Source organism: Anomalospiza imberbis, chromosome Z (assembly GCF_031753505.1).
Source record: "Anomalospiza imberbis isolate Cuckoo-Finch-1a 21T00152 chromosome Z, ASM3175350v1, whole genome shotgun sequence".
Classification (NCBI taxonomy): Eukaryota; Metazoa; Chordata; class Aves; order Passeriformes; family Viduidae; genus Anomalospiza; species Anomalospiza imberbis.
In genome coordinates this window covers 14291972-14312087 of record NC_089721.1, presented here as the reverse complement: position 1 = coordinate 14312087, position 20116 = coordinate 14291972, and the positions used below count along the sequence as shown (strand labels likewise).

At 35.3% G+C, this 20116-nt stretch overlaps 1 protein-coding gene across 1 annotated transcript in view; it reads left to right on the top strand.

Moving 5' to 3' along the window:
* The window catches only part of HCN1 (hyperpolarization activated cyclic nucleotide gated potassium channel 1), a 191514-nt gene that overhangs the window by 17178 nt on the left and 154220 nt on the right, over positions 1 to 20116 (top strand). Inside the window, exon 2 of the mRNA XM_068176681.1 lies at positions 6616 to 7039. Coding sequence (XP_068032782.1) covers positions 6616 to 7039 — 424 coding nt within the window. The remainder of the gene's footprint in view (positions 1 to 6615; positions 7040 to 20116) is intronic.

The window sequence follows — 20116 nt, the reverse complement described above, 5'->3', positions numbered from 1 at the left end:
AGGTACATATATGCATACATATAAATAAACAAATAAATAAATATAAGTGTAAGTTAACTAATTTTGTAGTATCCTTCCATGGTCAGTACTGTGATTTTGTTTTCTAGTATTTAAAGCACTCAAGCTTTAAACCTAGCCAAACTGTGTAACCAAAGAATTTTCAAAGTAGTAAATTGCTGTTCATTGGCTTCACTGGGCTCTGATCAGGTCCCCTGAGAGCTGCATTTGTCTAATCATCTGCCTTGTGCATAGAATCACAGCTGAGCAACAAATTGCAAATTGTCACTGCTGAGTAGGTTTAAAGAGATAAAAAAAAATGAAATATTTTTGAAATTGTGGAAGTTTGTAATTTTAGATACATTCTGTGGTTATATAGAAAAGAAGACTTAGTATCACTGAACTTCAGTAATATCTTTTTGAAGTAGGAAATTGTATTAAAAAAAAAAAAAAAACAAACCAGCAAGGGACATACACTGGGTCTCTTAAGTATATATGGCTAACCTTGAAGTAATGGAATCCAGTATTGTTCTGAAATCAAATTAAGATTTCTGGTGGTCTGAAAACTTCATTATTAGGTTATTTTTTAAATTGCTTTTAGTCTCCATCAGAATGAAACCATTAAGCTGGAAGATTCCCAAGTCCAGCACTTGTTGTATTTCAACCAGGGAAACACAGTTTTCAGAACATCAGCCTCTGCCTCATCCAAGACTGACCAGTCTCAGACAGGTAGAGAAAGTCTTTCTGCTGCTCTAGCAGGTTACTTTGCTAAGTCAATGAATGTTCATTAAGCCAGTGATATGAATTGAAAAAGAATAGGAAACATTGATGAAATTTTCACCTGAGAAAGTGTCATTTAATCATATTTCTGCCCTTCAGCATCATCTCTGGGTGTGTAAGACACTGTTAGAATTCTACTATAGTGTGTGCTTTGCAATCAAGAGAGGTGAGCCACGAAAGAGATTTTATTTCAGCCTTGCAACATTTCCTTGTTTGTGTTTACTTAATATAAGCCTCAAGTTGTCAAGGTGGAAATAGAGTAGCCTAAAAATCTAAATTGACAATTTCAGGAGAACAATTTATTCTTTAAAAGAAAAACAAAATACCAGCCCCAGAGTTTTGTCTTCCTAAAAGTTTGCAAAATGAGTTATGTGCAGATGAGGAAAGTTTCATCCATGCAGAAGGATGACACAACTGTAGAGGTGACCTGTTTGCTCCTGCAAAACAGGCCATCATAAAATAGTGGCACTCCACTAGTAATTTTAATGCCTCTGTATTAATATGGTCACAGAGATAGATTACAGTAAATTCTAAGTTTGGAAATACTAAAAGTAAAAGAAATTGCTACTGATCCAAAGTCACCGAAGCAGTCAAGTATGGCTTTGCAACATTTAAACAGAGTTTGCTCTATGGAGGGTGTTGAATGCTCTATTTCTTGCTAAAATAGAATGAAATTATTATTTAATTTGTATGCCTTTTTTCCCAGAAGAAGCTTGTTTTCCTCTAGGTGTGTGTATTTGTAAGAGGGAAACAGATGGGCAGAATGAAAATGGATAGCCAGGCAGAAGAGGATATCCTCATTTTAAGGTTGTAAAAAAAATAGTGGTGATTTTTCAGAAAGTTTTCAGGCACAGACATCTGTGCAATCATTAAAAGAATTGGGTCCTCTGAAGAAAACACTCCCTTCTTAATTCTCCTGTCCTTCAACACATGCCAGTAATTATCTGTGTTTTGCAGATGTTTTCAGGCATCTAGCTTTGTTACTTCTTAGTAGAATAATAGAGTTGCAGAACCAGAGGAAGATAACATGTCCTTTGAGAATGAAATTCTAATATGAATGATACCAAGTTTAGTGTTCGTTAACATACAGTCCAATGAAATTTAAAATTACTGTTATTTCTGCTAAAATTGTTCTGTTTTATATAGGACATTGATTTCTCTGTTAGGTGAACCAATGATCTGTGAGAGCAAAGGAAATAAAGCTGAGTTTGAAGGTGAGATGAAAAAAAAAAACAGAACCAAGCAAAGCAAAAAGGAAAGTCAGTGTTTATTTCACTGAGCATCTGCTAGTCAATCATAATGTTTAGCTAAAGAAGAAGCAAGTTTTCTAGGAAAGCGTGTGAAATTTTTTTACAGTTCTTGATTCTCTGTATGTGTGTAGTGAAATTGTGTTGCATCTGAGATTGGAAAACCTAATCTCTTATGCATTAGGTTTTGCTTCAGAGATATTTTACAAGCAATCTGAGTTAGTATATTTTTCAATGGCCTTCCAGTTTGTAATGTGGATGCGTATTTATCTTCAGTGTTTAGACTGAATTTCCTGAAGTTTTACTGATACGATTTACTCATTTTTAATAAAAGATCAGAATTTTTACAGTCTTTCTTGAAACAGAAAATTTAAACTTGAGCAAAGCCCTGACTGCCCTGCAGCCTCCTTTCACACCACTCAGTGTCTGAGAGACGCCGCTAGCTCTGCTGTGCGGTTTGTGAGACCACTGACGACTTCTGCTGGTGCAGTCTGGGTGTGCCGTAAGGATAATCGTATCTCAAACTATGCTGATTCAAGGAAATTGAGACTCTGCTGTCAATGGGCAGAAAAAGGAAATAATAAGGCAAGCAAATCTGAATTTGTATGCACAGCAAATTATGCAGCGAATTAATTCAGAGATGAAATTTCTTTCTTTAAGATTCAGTTTTCTCTGGGTTGGAGATATAAGGTGGAAAATAAAATGCTTGTTAGAATTCATAGCATCTTACATTATTAAGCTTAATACAAACTGTGATTAATTAATACTAAGTAACTCTTTCTCACTGCTTGGATAGGCCCTCATTTTGAACAGGCTGTTCATCCTATCCAGGACAGCCTGTGGTGATGAAGAAAACACCAACACTTCAGCACTGTATTCCAGAGCTGAAAAAAACACTGCTGTTACTGCAATTAAAAAAAAAAAGTAAATAAATTATGAATGAAATGAGGCCCATGGATCCATTTTAAGAATTCTAAAGTAGTAATTAGTATGTTGGTGTTGGGTTTTTAAAAATATTTCTCTATAAAATATAATTTTGAAAAATGTGCCTCAGGATTGGGGTTTATATTTTAATCCTTGAAGACTTTTTTTTTTTTTTTTTTTTTTTGCCTACAGGTATTATACCTCTGAGACATTTTGAAGTGTTTAAAAAGCTTCAGGAATAGTTCAGTGCAGTGCAGTGATGACCTCTGCACCCTCTGTTAATGGCATCTGGTAGTAGCTTCACTGAGTTAGCTTCAGCTGAGCAATAAGCTCTTTGCTGTGGGGCTAAGATCAGTTCTTCTCATTTTGAGCTTTGGAAGACCTAATTACCCCCAGACTCCTGCTTTTTTTCCTCATTCTCAAAAAAATTGAGTCATAAGCCTACCTCTTCCTTGTTCTTCATCAACATTTTATAATAGCTTACATAAATGTGGAACTCTTGAGATTGCAAATTGTAGATTTATAACTATCCTCACTGGGGTAGGGGAAGTAGGAAAAAAAATCCTAAAAGTAGTTTGAAACAAAGGGCCATCTCAGAGTGTCAATGGCAGCTCCTTGCACTGTGTTGTGAGGCTTTGCAGCTTCCTCTTTGTTACATGAATAGTAGGATGTTCTGAGCCATAGGCAAGGAAGTCATTGTATTACTTTCTCTGCACAGGTCAAGGAAGGGCAATACAGGCAATTGCATCTAGTTTTCTCACCTGAAATAAAATAAAACATGGCCAACAGAATAGCATTTGGAAACATTTTCCTAAAAGATGTCTGACTCATTTCTAAATGAAAAATAATAAGGGTTTTTCTTACTAACTAATCAGCTTATATTGTATTGTGGGCTAAAATACAAAAGTCCTTAGCAGCCAATATTATTTTAGCCCTGATGCTACCACTTTTGCTGACATTCAGCATCAGGAACACCAGTGTGTTGATCCTTTAAACTGCGGATTACTGTAGGTTAAAAACACCTGGTCCTGTATTATCTCCTGTGTTAGCTGGGTGGCTGGTTGTTGTGTGGCTTTGGTTTGCCTTTGTTGCATAACTGTGCTAGAGGAATGTAAAGGTCAATATGAAGTAAGCAATGCTTTGCTTAGGATTGAGCCACAGATACAAGGACACCTCTTGTAATTATTTCCTATTTGTTTTCTACTAGTTTTAAGGATTCCTCGAGGATGTTTATTCTCCCAGAGCAATTTTGTGAAGTACTTTGGTTGATTGTATTTTAAAAGTGTTTGTGGTAATTTTACTTGTAGATCACAGTGGCAGTGATGTATTGAATTAGTGGTTCCTTTTGGTAATTACAGATTACTGAAAAGGAATTCCATATTACTGAAAAGGATTCTAGCACAGTGAAAAGTATTACAAAAATTTAAAAAGACAGGAGAAATTGGGAAATTTTTGCCAGATATGGTGAATACTATCATACGCTGAACAAAAATACATACAGCCTGAAAAAAACTGAACATTTTTAGCAGTTAGTGTTCACATTTATTGCAAGACTGAAAATGTGTGAGACACAAATCACATTGTGGTACACTGGGAATAATTTTTATATTCTGTTTCATTGAGTTTCTGAGAACCAGTAAGAGGTACATTGCCAACTGCTCTCTTCTCTCAAATGATAGTTTAATCTCTGCAGGTGTCTCTTGGAATAAAAAATTTTGAAACTGGGAATTCTCAGGCTGTTCTCAATCCTATGCTGCTTTTCCTTTAGTATGTTTTACAGTTACAGATAATAATTTATATTCTCTGATGAGTACTCTGTAAATTTAGGAGTATTTGCTTCCAAGGTAGGTATGAAAAAAAAGGGAATTTATAAAAGCTAGATCTTTGTGATTATTCAGCCTGGAGAAAGAAATGTTTCAGTGAAATAAGTGTGTCCTTTTAGTACCTGAAGGGTGCCTACAAGAAAGATGGATAGAGACTATTTTCAGGGGCATGTAGTGACAGGACAAAGTGGAATGGCTTCAGAATAAAGGGTTAGATTAGGTTTAGATTAGATAGTACAAAAAGATTTTTATTGTGAAGTTGGTGAGGCTCTTGCACAGTTTGCCCCGAGAAGCTGTGTGGATGCCCCATCCCTGGAAGTGTTTAAAGCCAGGCTGGGTGGAGCTCTGAGGAGCCTGGTCTAGTGAAAGATGTCCCTGCCTATGGCACAGGAATTGGAAGTGGATGATCTTTAACGTCCCTTTCAGCCCAAACCAATCTATGATTTTATGATCATTTGGTAATACAAGAAGCAATCTCTGAAATCTCTGTAATCGATATTCTCCATGCAAGTCTAGCAAAAACTAGGCTTGTGATTCTGAAATGTTTTATGGCCAGTTAAACTATTATTTTTGCTGGTTGCCATGAACCTTTACCAATGATGAGGGTGTGTTACATGTCAGGAGGCTGGTATTAATGTAATGGAAGTGGCCTGCAAGTCAGTGTTGAAGTGTTGTGCTGATGGTGTGTCCATGATATGTCCCCTGCAGCAGGACCCATTGTGACAGAGGAACAGAGCAGAGAGATAGTTGTGGAGCCACTGCTGCACTAGAGTCTTCTAGAAATGATGATGAGTCCAAGGTTGTTGGTTGGTTTCTGTACCTATCCAAATCAATTTTAGTTGACCAGATCACGTTCTTGAGCAGAGTAAGAGATTATCCATTGGGTTCAGGCTTTTTTGAGTATCCGTTTCATTTCTTTTACTGCTTAAGAATAGCTTTTTTTGACTATTAAACTTTTAGGATTTATCATAATTTGCTTAAAATCTGGAATATATGGCTGTCCCCTGGAAATCTTCCATCAGGATAGACATTCTATGTAATGGATGCATTTACTCAGCATTTCCATCACAGATACTAGAGCTATGGTTCTGTCCCTCTACCATATTGTATCAAGCATGGTTAGTATTCTAAAGGGGAGCCTTTAGATCCTTCCAGAGCAAAAATGGTGAAATGCAGTACCCCTTTCTATTACTCTGCAAATTGCAGCTATTTTTTCTAATATTTCTTAGCTAGCTCTGAAAGAATATAGACTGTGAGGTTATAAAAATGCATGAAAGTTCAATTAAGTGGATGAAGGTTTTTATGTTATCTAATTATTGTTTCTATTTTTTGCTTCAGTGCTTTTTTCCTCTTCCTGTAATTTTATTCCAGCACTGTAGTGGTATCAGTACATTTGAAAAGAGATACTGACATTTAATATATCCATTAGGTATTTGGCTTTCCATTTGGGCAGAAATCTTAGGAAAACTGTTGCATTGCTAAAGCACTTCAGATTGGCACAAGACATCATTTTTAGCTATATAAAACTCAAAGAGGTTTTGACAGGAATCTGGGTAAGTCTGCTCAGTGCCACACGTGCCCACCTTTCAGTGGGTGATATATCATGGCCTGATAGGCCATTGTACTATGTTTATTCTACGTGCATGTTTTTGAGAAAGAAGGCACATAATGAAGCGTGTTAATTACAGTGTCTTTACTGACTATGAATATGTTGAATCAGTTAAAGCAATAAGAATTTCTTTAGTAATAATAAAATCTGGTGGTGAAGTTGGTGGCATGATAGAGACCATTTGTAATATTTTACCACATTACATCAATCATTCTCTTTCTTCCTTTTTTCCTAGGTTTTACTGGGACTTAATCATGCTCATAATGATGGTTGGAAATCTTGTCATTATACCAGTCGGAATCACATTCTTCACAGAACAAACAACAACACCATGGATTATTTTCAATGTGGCATCAGACACTGTTTTTCTATTGGACTTGATAATGAATTTTAGAACTGGGACTGTAAATGAAGACAGCTCTGAAATAATACTGGACCCTAAAATCATCAAGATGAATTACTTAAAAAGCTGGTTTGTGGTTGACTTCATCTCATCAATACCAGTGGATTATATCTTTCTCATTGTAGAAAAAGGAATGGATTCAGAGGTTTACAAGACAGCAAGAGCTCTTCGTATTGTGAGATTTACAAAAATCCTCAGCCTGTTACGTTTATTGCGCCTTTCAAGACTGATTAGATACATACACCAGTGGGAAGAGGTAAGATTTATATGGTTATAACATCATTCAATGAGATCTTATTGCTGCCTGACACTAGTCAATCTCTGTGAAGAGCTGCACCAGAACAAGAATGTAATACATCTTTTCCTCACTACCTGGTGTAATTACAAACACATATTAGCGGCAATGCCTTTTTGGACAAAACCAGCACAGAGTAACCATCTTCTGTCTGATAATGGCAGAGACCAAAATGTGTTTGTCGTTGGTACGATCTGCATGGATAGACTCCTAATGATGTTACAAAATGTCCAAAATATCAGAATAAGGCATGCGAAAGGAATACTAGAAATTCTGACAAGCACCTAAAGCTGCACTAGAGTTTGATGACTAGCACTTAAATTTATTAATACTCTTTTATTCACAGAGAACTTAAACTTGTTTGTATTTTTCTATTTTAGAAGAAATTGAAACCATCTACCATTGAGTAAATTTCCTAGAATACTCATTGTTGTAAGGCTGTATGTAGGCTGAATATCATAAATACTGGCCCTCTTTATAAAAAACAAGCAGTTTAAATTATGAGTCACTGCCTTTAAACTGTCAACTCCACTGTTTCCAGGCATGATGCTATGCTGCCTTTCAATTTGGCACAGTGACTTTTCCAGGAAATTATAGCACTCCCCACTTTGGCATACTCATGTCTAGGAAATGTTTAATGCATTGACACATACCACCATTTTGTTTCTTGCCTGTCCTCATTCCTGTAGTTCTGAATATCATAATGTGTTTTAAACAGAAGTGCTAAAGCCATAGGAAAAATAACTGCTGTTTTCTAAACCTTTCTTGCTGTAAGCATAAGGAGAATTATTTTGTAGAGCATTATCATTGAAGTAGTAATAAAATTGATTTCCAAAATTTTATTTACCTATGTGATAAAGATTTATTTAATTAAATTAATATTGAAGGATGATTTGGTACTATTTTTGGTGCTTTTTTCTGCTGGTTATCTCTAGTATAATATGCACTTTCTGTTTTAAGAGGAACCTAAAAGCAGAGACATCTCAAATAAAGTCAGATTATAATTTAAAATGGCATGATGCTGAATGATGCTAAATATCAAAAGTCTAAAAAATTTATAATAGTCTCTCAAAAAGTCCCTGAAATAGGTCATTATGTTTTATTACTCTGTTTGGTAAAGCTACTTTTCCTCTCTGTAAAGCACTGAAAATGTGTTTTTGCACAGAAATAGAGCACTGTAGCATTTTTACTCAATTCAACTAAGGCAAATGATTAAGCATATTTTTCAGTTCTACCATGAAGCTGTGCTTTTGTCTCCTCTGTGCTTCACAGAGAGACAACCTTCTGAAATAAATTCGATGACATTATTTTCTGGCAGCTTGAGTTAGTCACTTGCACCTGTAAAGGCCTACTAGGCAGAGAAATTACTCCTTTTTTCCCTCCCTTCTTTCAGTTGTCAAACAGAAATCAGGTATTCTAAATAAAAATAGTTGAATTGGCCACTAAGTGGAACTAAAAGTGACCAGAGTATGTGGTCCAAATCAGCAGTAGCTGCTGTTTGGTCCATTTAGCTAATGGCCGTTTGATTGCAACTTCACCTTCAATTCCACTAGTAAAATTTGTGAAATATGTTCATAGGAAGGTAAAAGAGGATCTAAAGGTAAAGTTTTTTTTTTTTCTTTTTGGGGGTTGTTTTGAGCCTGTAATAAAGCAGCAAAAAGTTTGTTGGCTGATTTTGAAAAAAAAATCTCACATGCAAGAACAGATAGAAATATACAGTCTGAATCAGGTTTTGATAAATCACAAAATGAAAAATGTGTGAAAGAAAAAAGGTAGGTTTTTTGGTTTTTTTTGGGTTTTTTTTGTTTTTTTTTTTTTTTTTTTTTTTTGTTTGTTTGTTTAGCATTTTACACGGAGCAGAAATGCAGGAGGTCCTGGATTTTCATATATATGGCTTTCTGGAAAATGTGTGTTATAATATCTTAATGTTTTAAAACAGACAAAACTACTGATTAGGGATGGTATTTGCTGAATTACTGGGAAGCAATAACTGGATCATCCCGTGGGGTAGTCAGCGAGACTGCTGCTGGTTTTAATGTTCTCTGTATGTGTGTGTTTGCACATGGAGAACAAGGAGCAACTGTTAACTAATTTTTATGGCACAGAACTGGAGCCTGTTTGTGTGTGGTTAAAAGGATTTAATAGTTTTTGTGTATGAGCTGACATGTTGGTTTTAAATGTGGTGCAGATAAATCTGAAATATATGTATTTGGTTCTAGAATAATAAGCATTATGTCAAAAATACTGAGAGTATAGCCAGCACTCAATCTTCATAATGTGCCAGGAGAATACTTGGGTAACAGTTATTCATGGATAACTGATGTATGAACAACCCAAGTTGTATGATAAGGCAGTTATCCCTGTAGTTCTACATCCTCAAATAAAAAAGGCAGGCTAACATTGTTTGAGCTTTTCTTCCCATATATTAAGAGCTTTTCTTCATATCATATATGTGGAATTCAGATGGTTGGTATCCTGAACCTTAAGGTGAGCAAAAATTTAAAAGATTCTTACATGACACTGGTGAAACATGGTTCCTTTTCTTTATTTATTTCCACATCATTTCAGGCAATTAAATTAAGATCAAGCTGCCAGCAGTCACCTAAAGTAATATTGATGTAAATAATGCATGCATTGAAGAAGCTTTCTTCTCATTAAGTGTTATGGAACAGCTATAGCCTGTGGTAGAATATATATGATATATATATATTCATATCAGTCTGATGTTAATTACTTACCCAAATGAATGGCTGAGTGGAAATGGGAAGAAATGCTTCAAGAAAGGGACAGGAGATGTGTGGGCAGGAAATAATTTACTGAATATGCAAATTCACACTTCCCTGAAACTGCTTTTTAGCTACAAATTGTAATATTACAGTTCTTTAGACTAAGATATTGAAAATATATAATATATTTACTTAAATTATATGCAAGAAAAATTATATTTAAATTGCTGATTACAGAAATTATAATTTTGCAGTAATTTCTGACAGGGGGGTTGGTTTGGATTTTTTTTTTTAATTTACATTCCTAAAAGTACTAAACAGAAGGTGGTGGACCTAATTATTATTTCCTTTAAGTTTTATGAGGCTACCTAAACTTCTGAATTTTTAATGTCTTTTTACATAGGCTTACGCACAACTAGTAGATTAGTCTTAGTTAAATATGCACATAGATCAGTAAACAATTAAAAGATACAAAAAATTAAAATAGATAAATTGTTTCATGCTAAATAATATGCCACTTTTCTTTACATTTGCCTATGATACTAGTTTACTAGTTCTTTAAAATAACAATATTTTCCAACAGCTGCATAAAACCCAGACTTCAACAGCTTTGCTTATAGCTATTCTAAACACAGACAAGACCTAGTAAATCTACGAGTAAGTAGGAGTGGTTCTTCCAAAAATGTGCCCTAAGTCTTTTTTGTTCTGGGATGTCTGATTATGTAGAACTAGAACCGTTTTTAAAGAGAATCAATGCTTATTGCAAGCATTATATAATGAAGGTTACATTCTGCAAAAAATTACATGGTAAAATGTGAAAAAATTGCAGCCGTGTCTTATTTTGGTTTAACTTGTGCTGAAATCTGGTTCTCAATTTGCCAAACCTTTTTGTGTTTTATGAACCTACCTAAGTATCGGTGTCCAGTCTAGTTGTTGATAAATCTCTGGTGTTTAACAAAACACACTCCTGAGCATATCACACTGACATACCATATTCCAAATTTGCTGGTTTATTTCTGATAATCACAGTAATGCAGGTTCAGAAAAGCACATAAATAAAAGCTTGCTGGAATGCTAAGACTTACAAACGTGATCAAAAATTAGGTGTGTGAGAGCTTTGCTGAATCAGGTCCTGCATTAAAGATTTCATCTGTTGCTCCCATGCTTCCAGCCCTGATTATCAGAGACCACCACTAGGTGTCCTCTCCTTGTTGTTCTGTTTGTTCGTGATGGCACAAAAACACATATTACGTGTCTCTATGATGTTGAACCATTATTATTTCCAATATAAAATTATTGTAAAAGAAGACGTACCCAGACAACTGAAGAAAACTCCTACTTCATTAGCCTGCTGTTTTTATGGTAGGTACACAGATGACTTTCTTCCCCTAGAAGAAAACCAAGCAACTTTTTCTTTCACCTCAAGCCAGATGAGAATTCAAGGCTTTTTTTGCTCCTCTTGATCACTGACTTTTTGTTTGGGAAGGGAAAGATGAGGATTTAGGTGGGTAGTGTTGGTTGAAAACTCTTACCTTTACTGACTGGATTATTAATTTATTTTTATTTTATTTTAACAGGACTCTGTCTACAATACATGGTTTTTCTATCAATGATGATGTTTTATAGTTTGACATTTTAAAATTAATAACCTTGTGGAAAGGGGATGTGACATATTTTGCTTTCTTTTTATTCTATTTTAAGGCATGTTTCCAAGGAGGTATTTTAAAGTACATTATCTAGGCCCTATAAAGTTTTGTCAATTAGTTAATTACTGCAAATAAGCACACTAGTACAGGTTGAATGGCAATTTTGAAGTAGATTAGCTGAAAGTAGGACACATTTTTATATTGCATTTTAGAGATACATGAACCAAATACATGTTGTCTGTCTCTTAAGGAGTGAGGGGAGGATATTTGTTAAGTAACTTAAGGGGAAAGAAGACCTTGAGGGGAAAGGAAAGTCCACCTTCTTTTACTGGCACAAAGTCTGTGAATTCTACAATAAAGCTCAGTATTGATGTCTTCTGCCTTCCTACCATCAAGAGGATGAAAGTAGGAGGAAGGAGAAAATCCCCAGTTCTAGAGGAAGGGAAACAGAAACACAAGCATTAACTTCTTTAACTTTTTTTTTTTTCTCTTTTTGGAATGTTATGCTTGGAAAATGCCTCATGTATAAATTAGTGAATTTGTGGCCTCCAACATGAAGCCTGTGACAGGGGCCACATTCAGATTTGCTTGAGGGTTCCTCTTTGCTCTGCAGTCTTCCCAACCAGATCACGATGACCAGCTCTGGTCAATAAGTCCTTGGCATGTGCTGAACAGCTGCATCTCTATTTAATCTGCAGGGGGAAAAAACCCAAACATGCTGTTTAGTTGCATTTTGAATTGAAGAATCTGGGAGTGCTCCTTGCTCAGCATTGCTGTAGTAGACGAGCTCTCCAGCTTTATCAGAGCAGAGGGCTGCTCAGTCCTGTTCCACTGAGGGAATGTGTTGAGCTAGCTGTCCGTTCGTTCCTGGGTGAGACTTGCAGTGCTGTTATTCCTCCCTAATTCCATTGGGATGTTGGCTCATGGATAGTCTGTCTCTATGACAGCGAGGTCTTTTATCTGCACAGAGTCAGAACCTGGACTACTAGCCCTTTTTTTTCACACTTAAAATTAGAGAGTATAAAGGCATTTTCTTTGAGACTGTTGAGGCTATGTCTTGATAATGTAGTTCTGGTTTGCTAAGTAGAATTTGCATATGTGGATAGAACTGAAGGTAAGTTACATAAATAAGAAGGCAAGATACCTAAATTCTAGCATAAAGTGTTATACAATATAAGTGAACGTGTGAATAAAAAAGTTTTTCATCACTCTCATGCATATATATAAGCCACAGTGCTGGTAATTTTTTTCTTCTTTGACATGTAACTTACAAGGCTATTGTCTGTGTTTTGCTAAACAGAGCACCTAATACAATCTTTACAAAACAGTTAGTGTTCCAAATGGTAAATTATGATGAATCTCATTTCATGTAAACCTTTTTGTTTACATGAAATTATGCATACTTTAACATTAGGTGGATAAATTTTCTTCAGTTATATAATATTTTGTAAGGAAAAGTTTCAAGTTAAATTATTTGCTTGAGAAAAGTATGTATCACTGCAGATAAAGCATGCATCCTTAAACATCACTGACAAAACCACAAGGTTGGTTTTTTTTTTCACTCTTTTGAATTCTCTGCAACTGCAGGGAAATACAAATAATGGATAGAGTCAATTAAAAGTCATTATTATCCATGGTGTCCTAATAATAGAATACTAACTGTTGAAAAAGAACAGCACATTTGTAGAGAAGGCAATTACTGAAATGCAAGCAAGACACTGAGTATTCCAGTTTTTAATTTCCTACTTTATGGTCTAGGCATAATCACTTTCATAGAAAGAATAATCCATTCCCCTAGAGAGTAAATAGGAAGTGTAATGAGTGTAAAGTTTCTTGCTTCATCGTCCTACCCGCTTTTTAAGACTATGGAAACTGAGCTGCCTTTCTTCTGTGCCTACGCCAGGAGAGTAATTGTGTGGTGGTGATGCTTTCCCTGGGAGATAAACCGGGGAAATGTATAACGTAGTCCAAGATAAATTTCCCTGAACTGGATGATAATGTTTTCTTCTTTATGTAAGTGTTTGCCTGGCTTCTGTGGTAATGTGCTTGGGGGACTTGGCTGTAGACCCAAGAAGGTGGGTTCTACCTTGCAGTAGCATTTATAGATAATACCAGTCAATCAGTTTTGAAAATTATCAGAGCAGTGTCAGCATGTCTTTGACACTTAAGTATAACACAGGTTTCTAGCAGATTATTTTTTTTAAGTCTAACACATTGTTCACTATTTTTAAGCCATTCTGGCAATTTTTGTTTTTTTGCACTTGTTAGAGCTTGCACTTGCTAGAGCTTGCCCACACTATCTGTGGCTGTAGATTTGTTTAAAAAAAAAAGCCTTGTTCTTCCATCTTAAGCTTTTAGCCAAAGCAGAAAACCCACTTAGCTTTACAGGGTCATGGCCTGCTGGATACACCCCATTTCTGGCAAGGGAGGAGGTCAGGAATGTTCAGTCTTCTTGCAAGACAGAGCTGCTGGCTTCTCCCCACAGTGTCCTCCTCCCTCCCTGGAGCTGAAGAGCTGTCAGAGGGGGTGATGACAGCCAAAGAGCTTTTTGGGCAGCGCACATTCTGGATCATGGTTCACCATTCGGACACTGTGATACTGCAGGGTCCTTCCCACAGTCAGTGCATGGATTACAAGCTCCCTTGATTCCTGCAGTGGTGAGACAAAAAGGGAACATGTGAATGGGATTTTCAGTTCTTTTCCAATTTATTTTTTTTTCTTTTCCAATTGTCAAAAATTGTACAAATTTCACAAGAATGACAATTGTAGTTTTTGTTTCTTGCAGGCTAAACACAATTCATTCAGATATCTCTGCATTTTGAATTTGTATTAAGAGTAACCAGTACAGAATTGCTGTTTAACTTAAATAATTCAGAAACAGTAATTGAACTAAAAGATATTCCCACCTTGTCACTAATGCCATGTAGAATCCTTTCCTTCTTTTTTTTTTATAATAATACCTATAGATCTTGGTGAGTAAAGAAGATAGTCATTCCCTTTATGTAGCTTCTAGGGAAGAAATAGTTAGGGATATTTTATGGTAATTTTTTGCTGCCTTAAAAATGATTCATTTTAAAATAAATTTTTGAAACACACATTTAAAGCCATGTTGCTAGTCCATGTGGTAAAATGTGGACAGTTAAGAGCTGAAATGGGAGACATAGAACCCACTACAATAATTCTTAATACAGTATATATTGATATGTCTATTAAAGAAAGCCAGAAGATGTCCTTACTGTGTATCATAACTATTTGAAAGCTGAAAAAATTAATTAGAAAGTAAAAAATTAATTAGAATGCATAGAAAGTGGATATGAACATCTTTAACATTTTCCTAACATTTGCCTACAAAGTGACATTTTAATTTTTAAATTAAGTAATCATTTATTAAAGGGGGAAAAGATAATTCAAAATTTCAATTTAATATAATTCTATGTATATATTCTATTTAATCTAATTTGAGAAGAAATTTTTCAGTTGAAGTGAACAGCTTTTTTAAAAAAAATCACAAGCCCACCACTGTATTCTCTTGGTTCTCTATGTGCAGAACATTGTGCAGATGAAATTTTGTGGGATTTTGTAAGAGAGGTCTGGTTATCTCAGAAAGGTCTAAGAGGTAGAAAATGGAGTTATCTGTAGAACTTGTGCTGGGCTGTGCTGGTTAGACCATCCATACATGGTTATTTTTTTAAATTTATTCTCCCAGTGAGTCATGTCCCTGAGTTCATATGGGCATTCTATGGAACAAATCAGGACTGAAATGATACAGAATTCACTGTATGTCAATAGGTTGAGGATCATGTTCATTTTGATCAAATTTGACAACCTTCTAATGCAGTAAAATATCTATGACAATACTCTTTTAAGTAGGTTTCTGTTGTTATGGCTCCCATTGAGGACAATGGAATGTATTTTAAGAATTTATTAAGAAGAAGGGTCTGTTTTGAAAGGGTAAAATGGCCTGAATTTACCATTTAGAGAGTAAGATACAAATGCACAAACCTATTTAGAGAGGGTTGAGGAGCTGAGATGACAGTGTAGAAATGGCTCTACCATTTGCACATTATATTAAATGAGTTATTTCTAACCTGAATCTCATAGAGTTCATTCCAAATAACAGGTATTATCCCACATGTGTATGATTGAAATGTAGTTGTGACCTAGAAAAAACAGGGAGATCATCTAATTCAGTGATTGTCAGAGCTCCTTGCTTCCAAGCAGAAATGAAGGCTGTGGTTGAACTTTTAATCTCTCCTCACTACACTGCATTAGAAAGATACTCTATTTCTCACCATTTTCTCCTTTCTTAACCCAGGCAACTGTTTTACTGTCATCTTTCCATGTATTTAAGCTCATAGAGTTTTGTTTGTAACTTTTTTATCTTCTTAAAACACATCTTTTTTCCCCCATCCCCTCTTTCAGAACCAATGTGCTTAACTATACATCTGCTTAACTTAGTACAGTGTCTTTTAGTTGCATTTCCTTTCTTTCTAGTGAATATTCCAACTTGTTATTGACCTGGCAGAAGCTGCTGCCATGTGATGTATTTGGTGTCATTTCTGTCTTGGGGTTTGTGACAAAATGGTATGCAATACCTGCAATCCTGCTTTGAATCTTAGTGGATTGTCCCAGGTGAGCAGCTGTGGGAGTGGAGCCCTGTATATGCATGAAAGGAACCCATCTCTAAAAAAAATGAGTGTCTGAAGGCTAATTACAATAAAACTTCTGTAATCTTTGCCAGAACCATGGATCTTGTGCAATTGACCTGCCTGTAGAATAGAGGAAAGATGTGACTATCAACCCTCCACCAAAACCCTCCGCCCCAAAAAAAAAAAAAAAAAAACAAAAAACAAGAAACAACAAGAAAAGAAAAACCAAAAACCAACCAAACCCCCACACCAAACAAAAACAAAATAGAGAAAATTCCAAGAAACAACACAAATCCAGAACATGAGAGAGCAATGGTAGTTCAGACAATTGTGTATGTACATATTTCTGTGAATATGTCTTCAAGGGTGAAGGTTCCTAACCTTCACTGCATCTTTCAATAGGAACACTTCACTCTGTACCTCTGAAAAGAAAATGAATCTATCTACAATTTTTATCTCTCTGGATTAATTCTCCATGCATCATGTACTCAGTTTACATTAAGTGACTGCCAGTATTCAAAGATTCATGACAAGAAGTCCTTTATCCCAACTAAAAACTGTAAGTTTCACTGTTGAGTTGATACATCTGTTCAGGCTGTAAAGATAGTGGCATACAAAATTTATGGCCAAAACTTGAACCTGGAAAGCAAATATTGCTGTGCATAATTTAAAATAAATTTATTTTCAAGAGTACCTTCCTGTGGGATTTCCAGAGGACATTATTGAAAATCATATAGTAGTTTTCTTCGGAATGATCGATTTTTCCCTTAACCAAAGACATGAATTATGTCTTCTTCTGTCTCAAAAATAGTTAGTCATTCCACATGAGAATTGTTTCCCAGCTGGGGAAATATAATGTCAGATATGTTTTAAAAAGGAAATGGAAAAAAAATGCACCTGAAATGTAGTTTCAACGGGCAATAGGTAACTTCTAGAACTCTGCCTTTTTTTGATTACCCAGAAGTTTTAAAATACTGAACCCAAACAAGTAACTTGAATTTTTCTTGCAAGGACTTTCAGATGAATTAAGCAGAACACTGTTTTATCTCCAGTGTCAATCATATGAATACTTTTTTTCCTATCACTTACTCATTTTGCCCAGAGCAAAATCAGCCTCTACTGCAAAGGCTTTTTTTTTTTTTTTCATTTTTCCTATGTGTCAATTTTAATAACTTAATACACAGTTTAGCCCACTTTGGATATCTCTTTATGTTTCTGATAACACTTGCATATCAAAAAAATATATATTTCTTGGTCTATTAAAAATAATTTGTAAAAATCAGTCTTTTTTGGGTCATTCTTGATGAGTATAGTAACTGCAAGGCACAAGAAATGAGGGTGTCAGAGGTTTGTATGACTAGAATGAATGCCAACACTGTAACTTTTTTCATTGAAGTAAATCCTTGAAGAGATATCTTATTTTAAAAATAATTGCAAAACAAATTCCAGTAGAACTTCATGTGCTTTATTCCTTTTCATTTTACTTTCCCATTGTTACTCCTATGGGAGGTGTCTATAGATATACCTTTACACTTTGTGTAAAGTGAACATAGTTCTGAAAAACAGCTGAAGACCTGAAGTCTGCAGCTAAATTGTAATTTTAAAACTACACGTGTCTGTATTAACCCAGTTAGAGCTAAGAATTTAAAATCATTGTAATAGTACATTAGGACATTATTTATTATGGACAAGACAATGATAGAAAAATTGTCAGTCCAATATTTGGTTTGTGAATTCAGCATTGAAATATGAAAGGAAGCATATATAGTTAAAATTTTGATTTCTTTGTGAATTATTTGAGTACAGAACTCTGTTTCTCTCCTCATTTAGAAAGGTCCACATGAATCATAATCATGGTCCGATGGATTTCTTTCCTCTTTCTTTAAATATTTGGAGTTTTTTGTTGTTTTCTTTGTTGTTCTTTTTTTCCTGATGTGATAAGTATCACAATGGTCTCTAGAAGTAATGATTATCAGCCCATTTAGAATTAAAAAATTTAACCCAGTGGTGGATTTTCGTCTGTGTAGTGCAAAATAATTCCCCACCAATTAAAAAACAGTAACTTTTTGCTGAGTCATAACAGAGGTATGGCTTGAGATATTTAAAGTTGGAATTGCATGGTTATACATACTTGAGGAGTTTTCCTTTGCTTCACCTTTTCAGATCTTTTGACCTAAGGCTCTTGAAGCAGCAATGCACTTCTAGCTTTGTGCTCCAGTGCTAAATATACTTCAAAATTTTAATATTATATTAATCCTTATGCACCTTACACCTAGGGAAGATGAGAGGACAGGGAAAAGAGAAAAATCTCGCAAGCCCATTTTTCCTTAATAACTGGTCCTTCTTGTTGCCTGCTGCTGTCTAAAAAACCAGTATCAAAAAGCTCACCTTTCATACCTTCTGTGACTATCATCTTTTATTTTAAGCTATGTGAATTTACAAGTGGTATGACTGGTGGTATCACAGACCTGATCGAATTTCTTCCACTACTCTGATACCCACTTTGTCACTGGAAACTGAATACTCCATTTGTTTCTCTCCTGACTGTGTTCTTGTCATTGAAAGTACTCAGCAGAATCAGATTGGTGAGAAAGAAACAAGACTGGTGGCACCTCACAAGAAAATATCTCTCTGATTGTCTAGGAGAGAAAGTATGTTCAGTGTAATTTCTGCTCAGTCTGTTGAATAGTGCTTTTATTACTTTTATGTGTAAATATTTTTATTTGAATATACATTTATATTTGTTATTATGGACACAATAGCAGCTTTTTACAAAAATCTTATTTATATTTGGGCAATTTGGGCAGTTTAGTACAGTAATGGAATTTTGACTGGAAATCCCAATGTCTGATATTTTCTGCCATGAGCTTTTGATGGCTTTGTAGTGATCACCTAGCCTTAGTTTTATTTCAGTTTGTGGTTTGGTTTTTTTATGTTTGTTGGGGGGGGGCTTGGGGGGGCTTTTGTTTGTTTGGTTTGGTTTTTTGTCTTTGTTTTTGTTTTGGCTTTGGGTTTTTTTTTCCATTTCCTTAACAGCCACCATCTTTTAATCTGTGTTTATGTTTTGGGATTCCAGTTTTGACAGGCATCTCCAGGTTTCTGGTAAAATTATTATAATGTAATAATTGAATAATTAATAATAATTAGTAAAAATGAATATTCTCGCTGCTTATGAAGTCTAGTCAATTGCCTTTTTCTAGTTCTTAAGTGTTCATGAGTCTTTAGTTGCCTGGACTCCTTAGGGCAGTTTGGGACATTTATAGAAGCAGGTTTCCAGCTACCTAGAGGACATCAGTAGGGTCAGGTACACACAGACCCACATGTAGGCAGGAGTAAACAGCAGCTGAGGTGGTCTTTGTGTTCTGTTGTGATCACTACACTTGGGACTGAAGTGTTGCAAGGGCATTCCCCCTCTCCATTTGCATGTATTTAACATTTGGCTTGTGTAGTATTCAGTAGGTTAGCAAGTTAAGGAGATGAAATTTTGGGGCCTGACATTTTTCTTTTCACTGAATGACTTATACTTCAAAATATGATTTAGGAATGCTGATATATAAACCTGTTAAATATTTTTAGGTATTTTCACATTTCAGATCTTTCACATGGATAAATTTTATCCAACTGTATTTTTAAAATGAGCTACAGATGTACTTGAGTGACATCCAGCTGAAAAATATGCTCTCAGACATTTGACCCACAGTATCTTTTCAGTCCCACACCTCTTCCTTTATGTTGTTGTCTTGGGAAGACATAAAGCCTGTGCTCTGTGCTAACAGGCAGTGTCTCTGGAGTGTTAGTGCCTGCTACTGGATTAGTATCTCTGTATCCCTCAAGTCTAACTGAAGACGGAAAACATGAGAGGTTTTAGTGACTTAGGCTAGTACAAATAAGCATATCAAGAAGACTTATGCTCCAGGTTTTTTCTTACACTTGCAAACAAGAGAAAACTGATTTTCTCATCTAGACTTGTCGTATTTGCTGAGTTAAATGAGGGGTTTTGCAGGCCATTCAAGATGA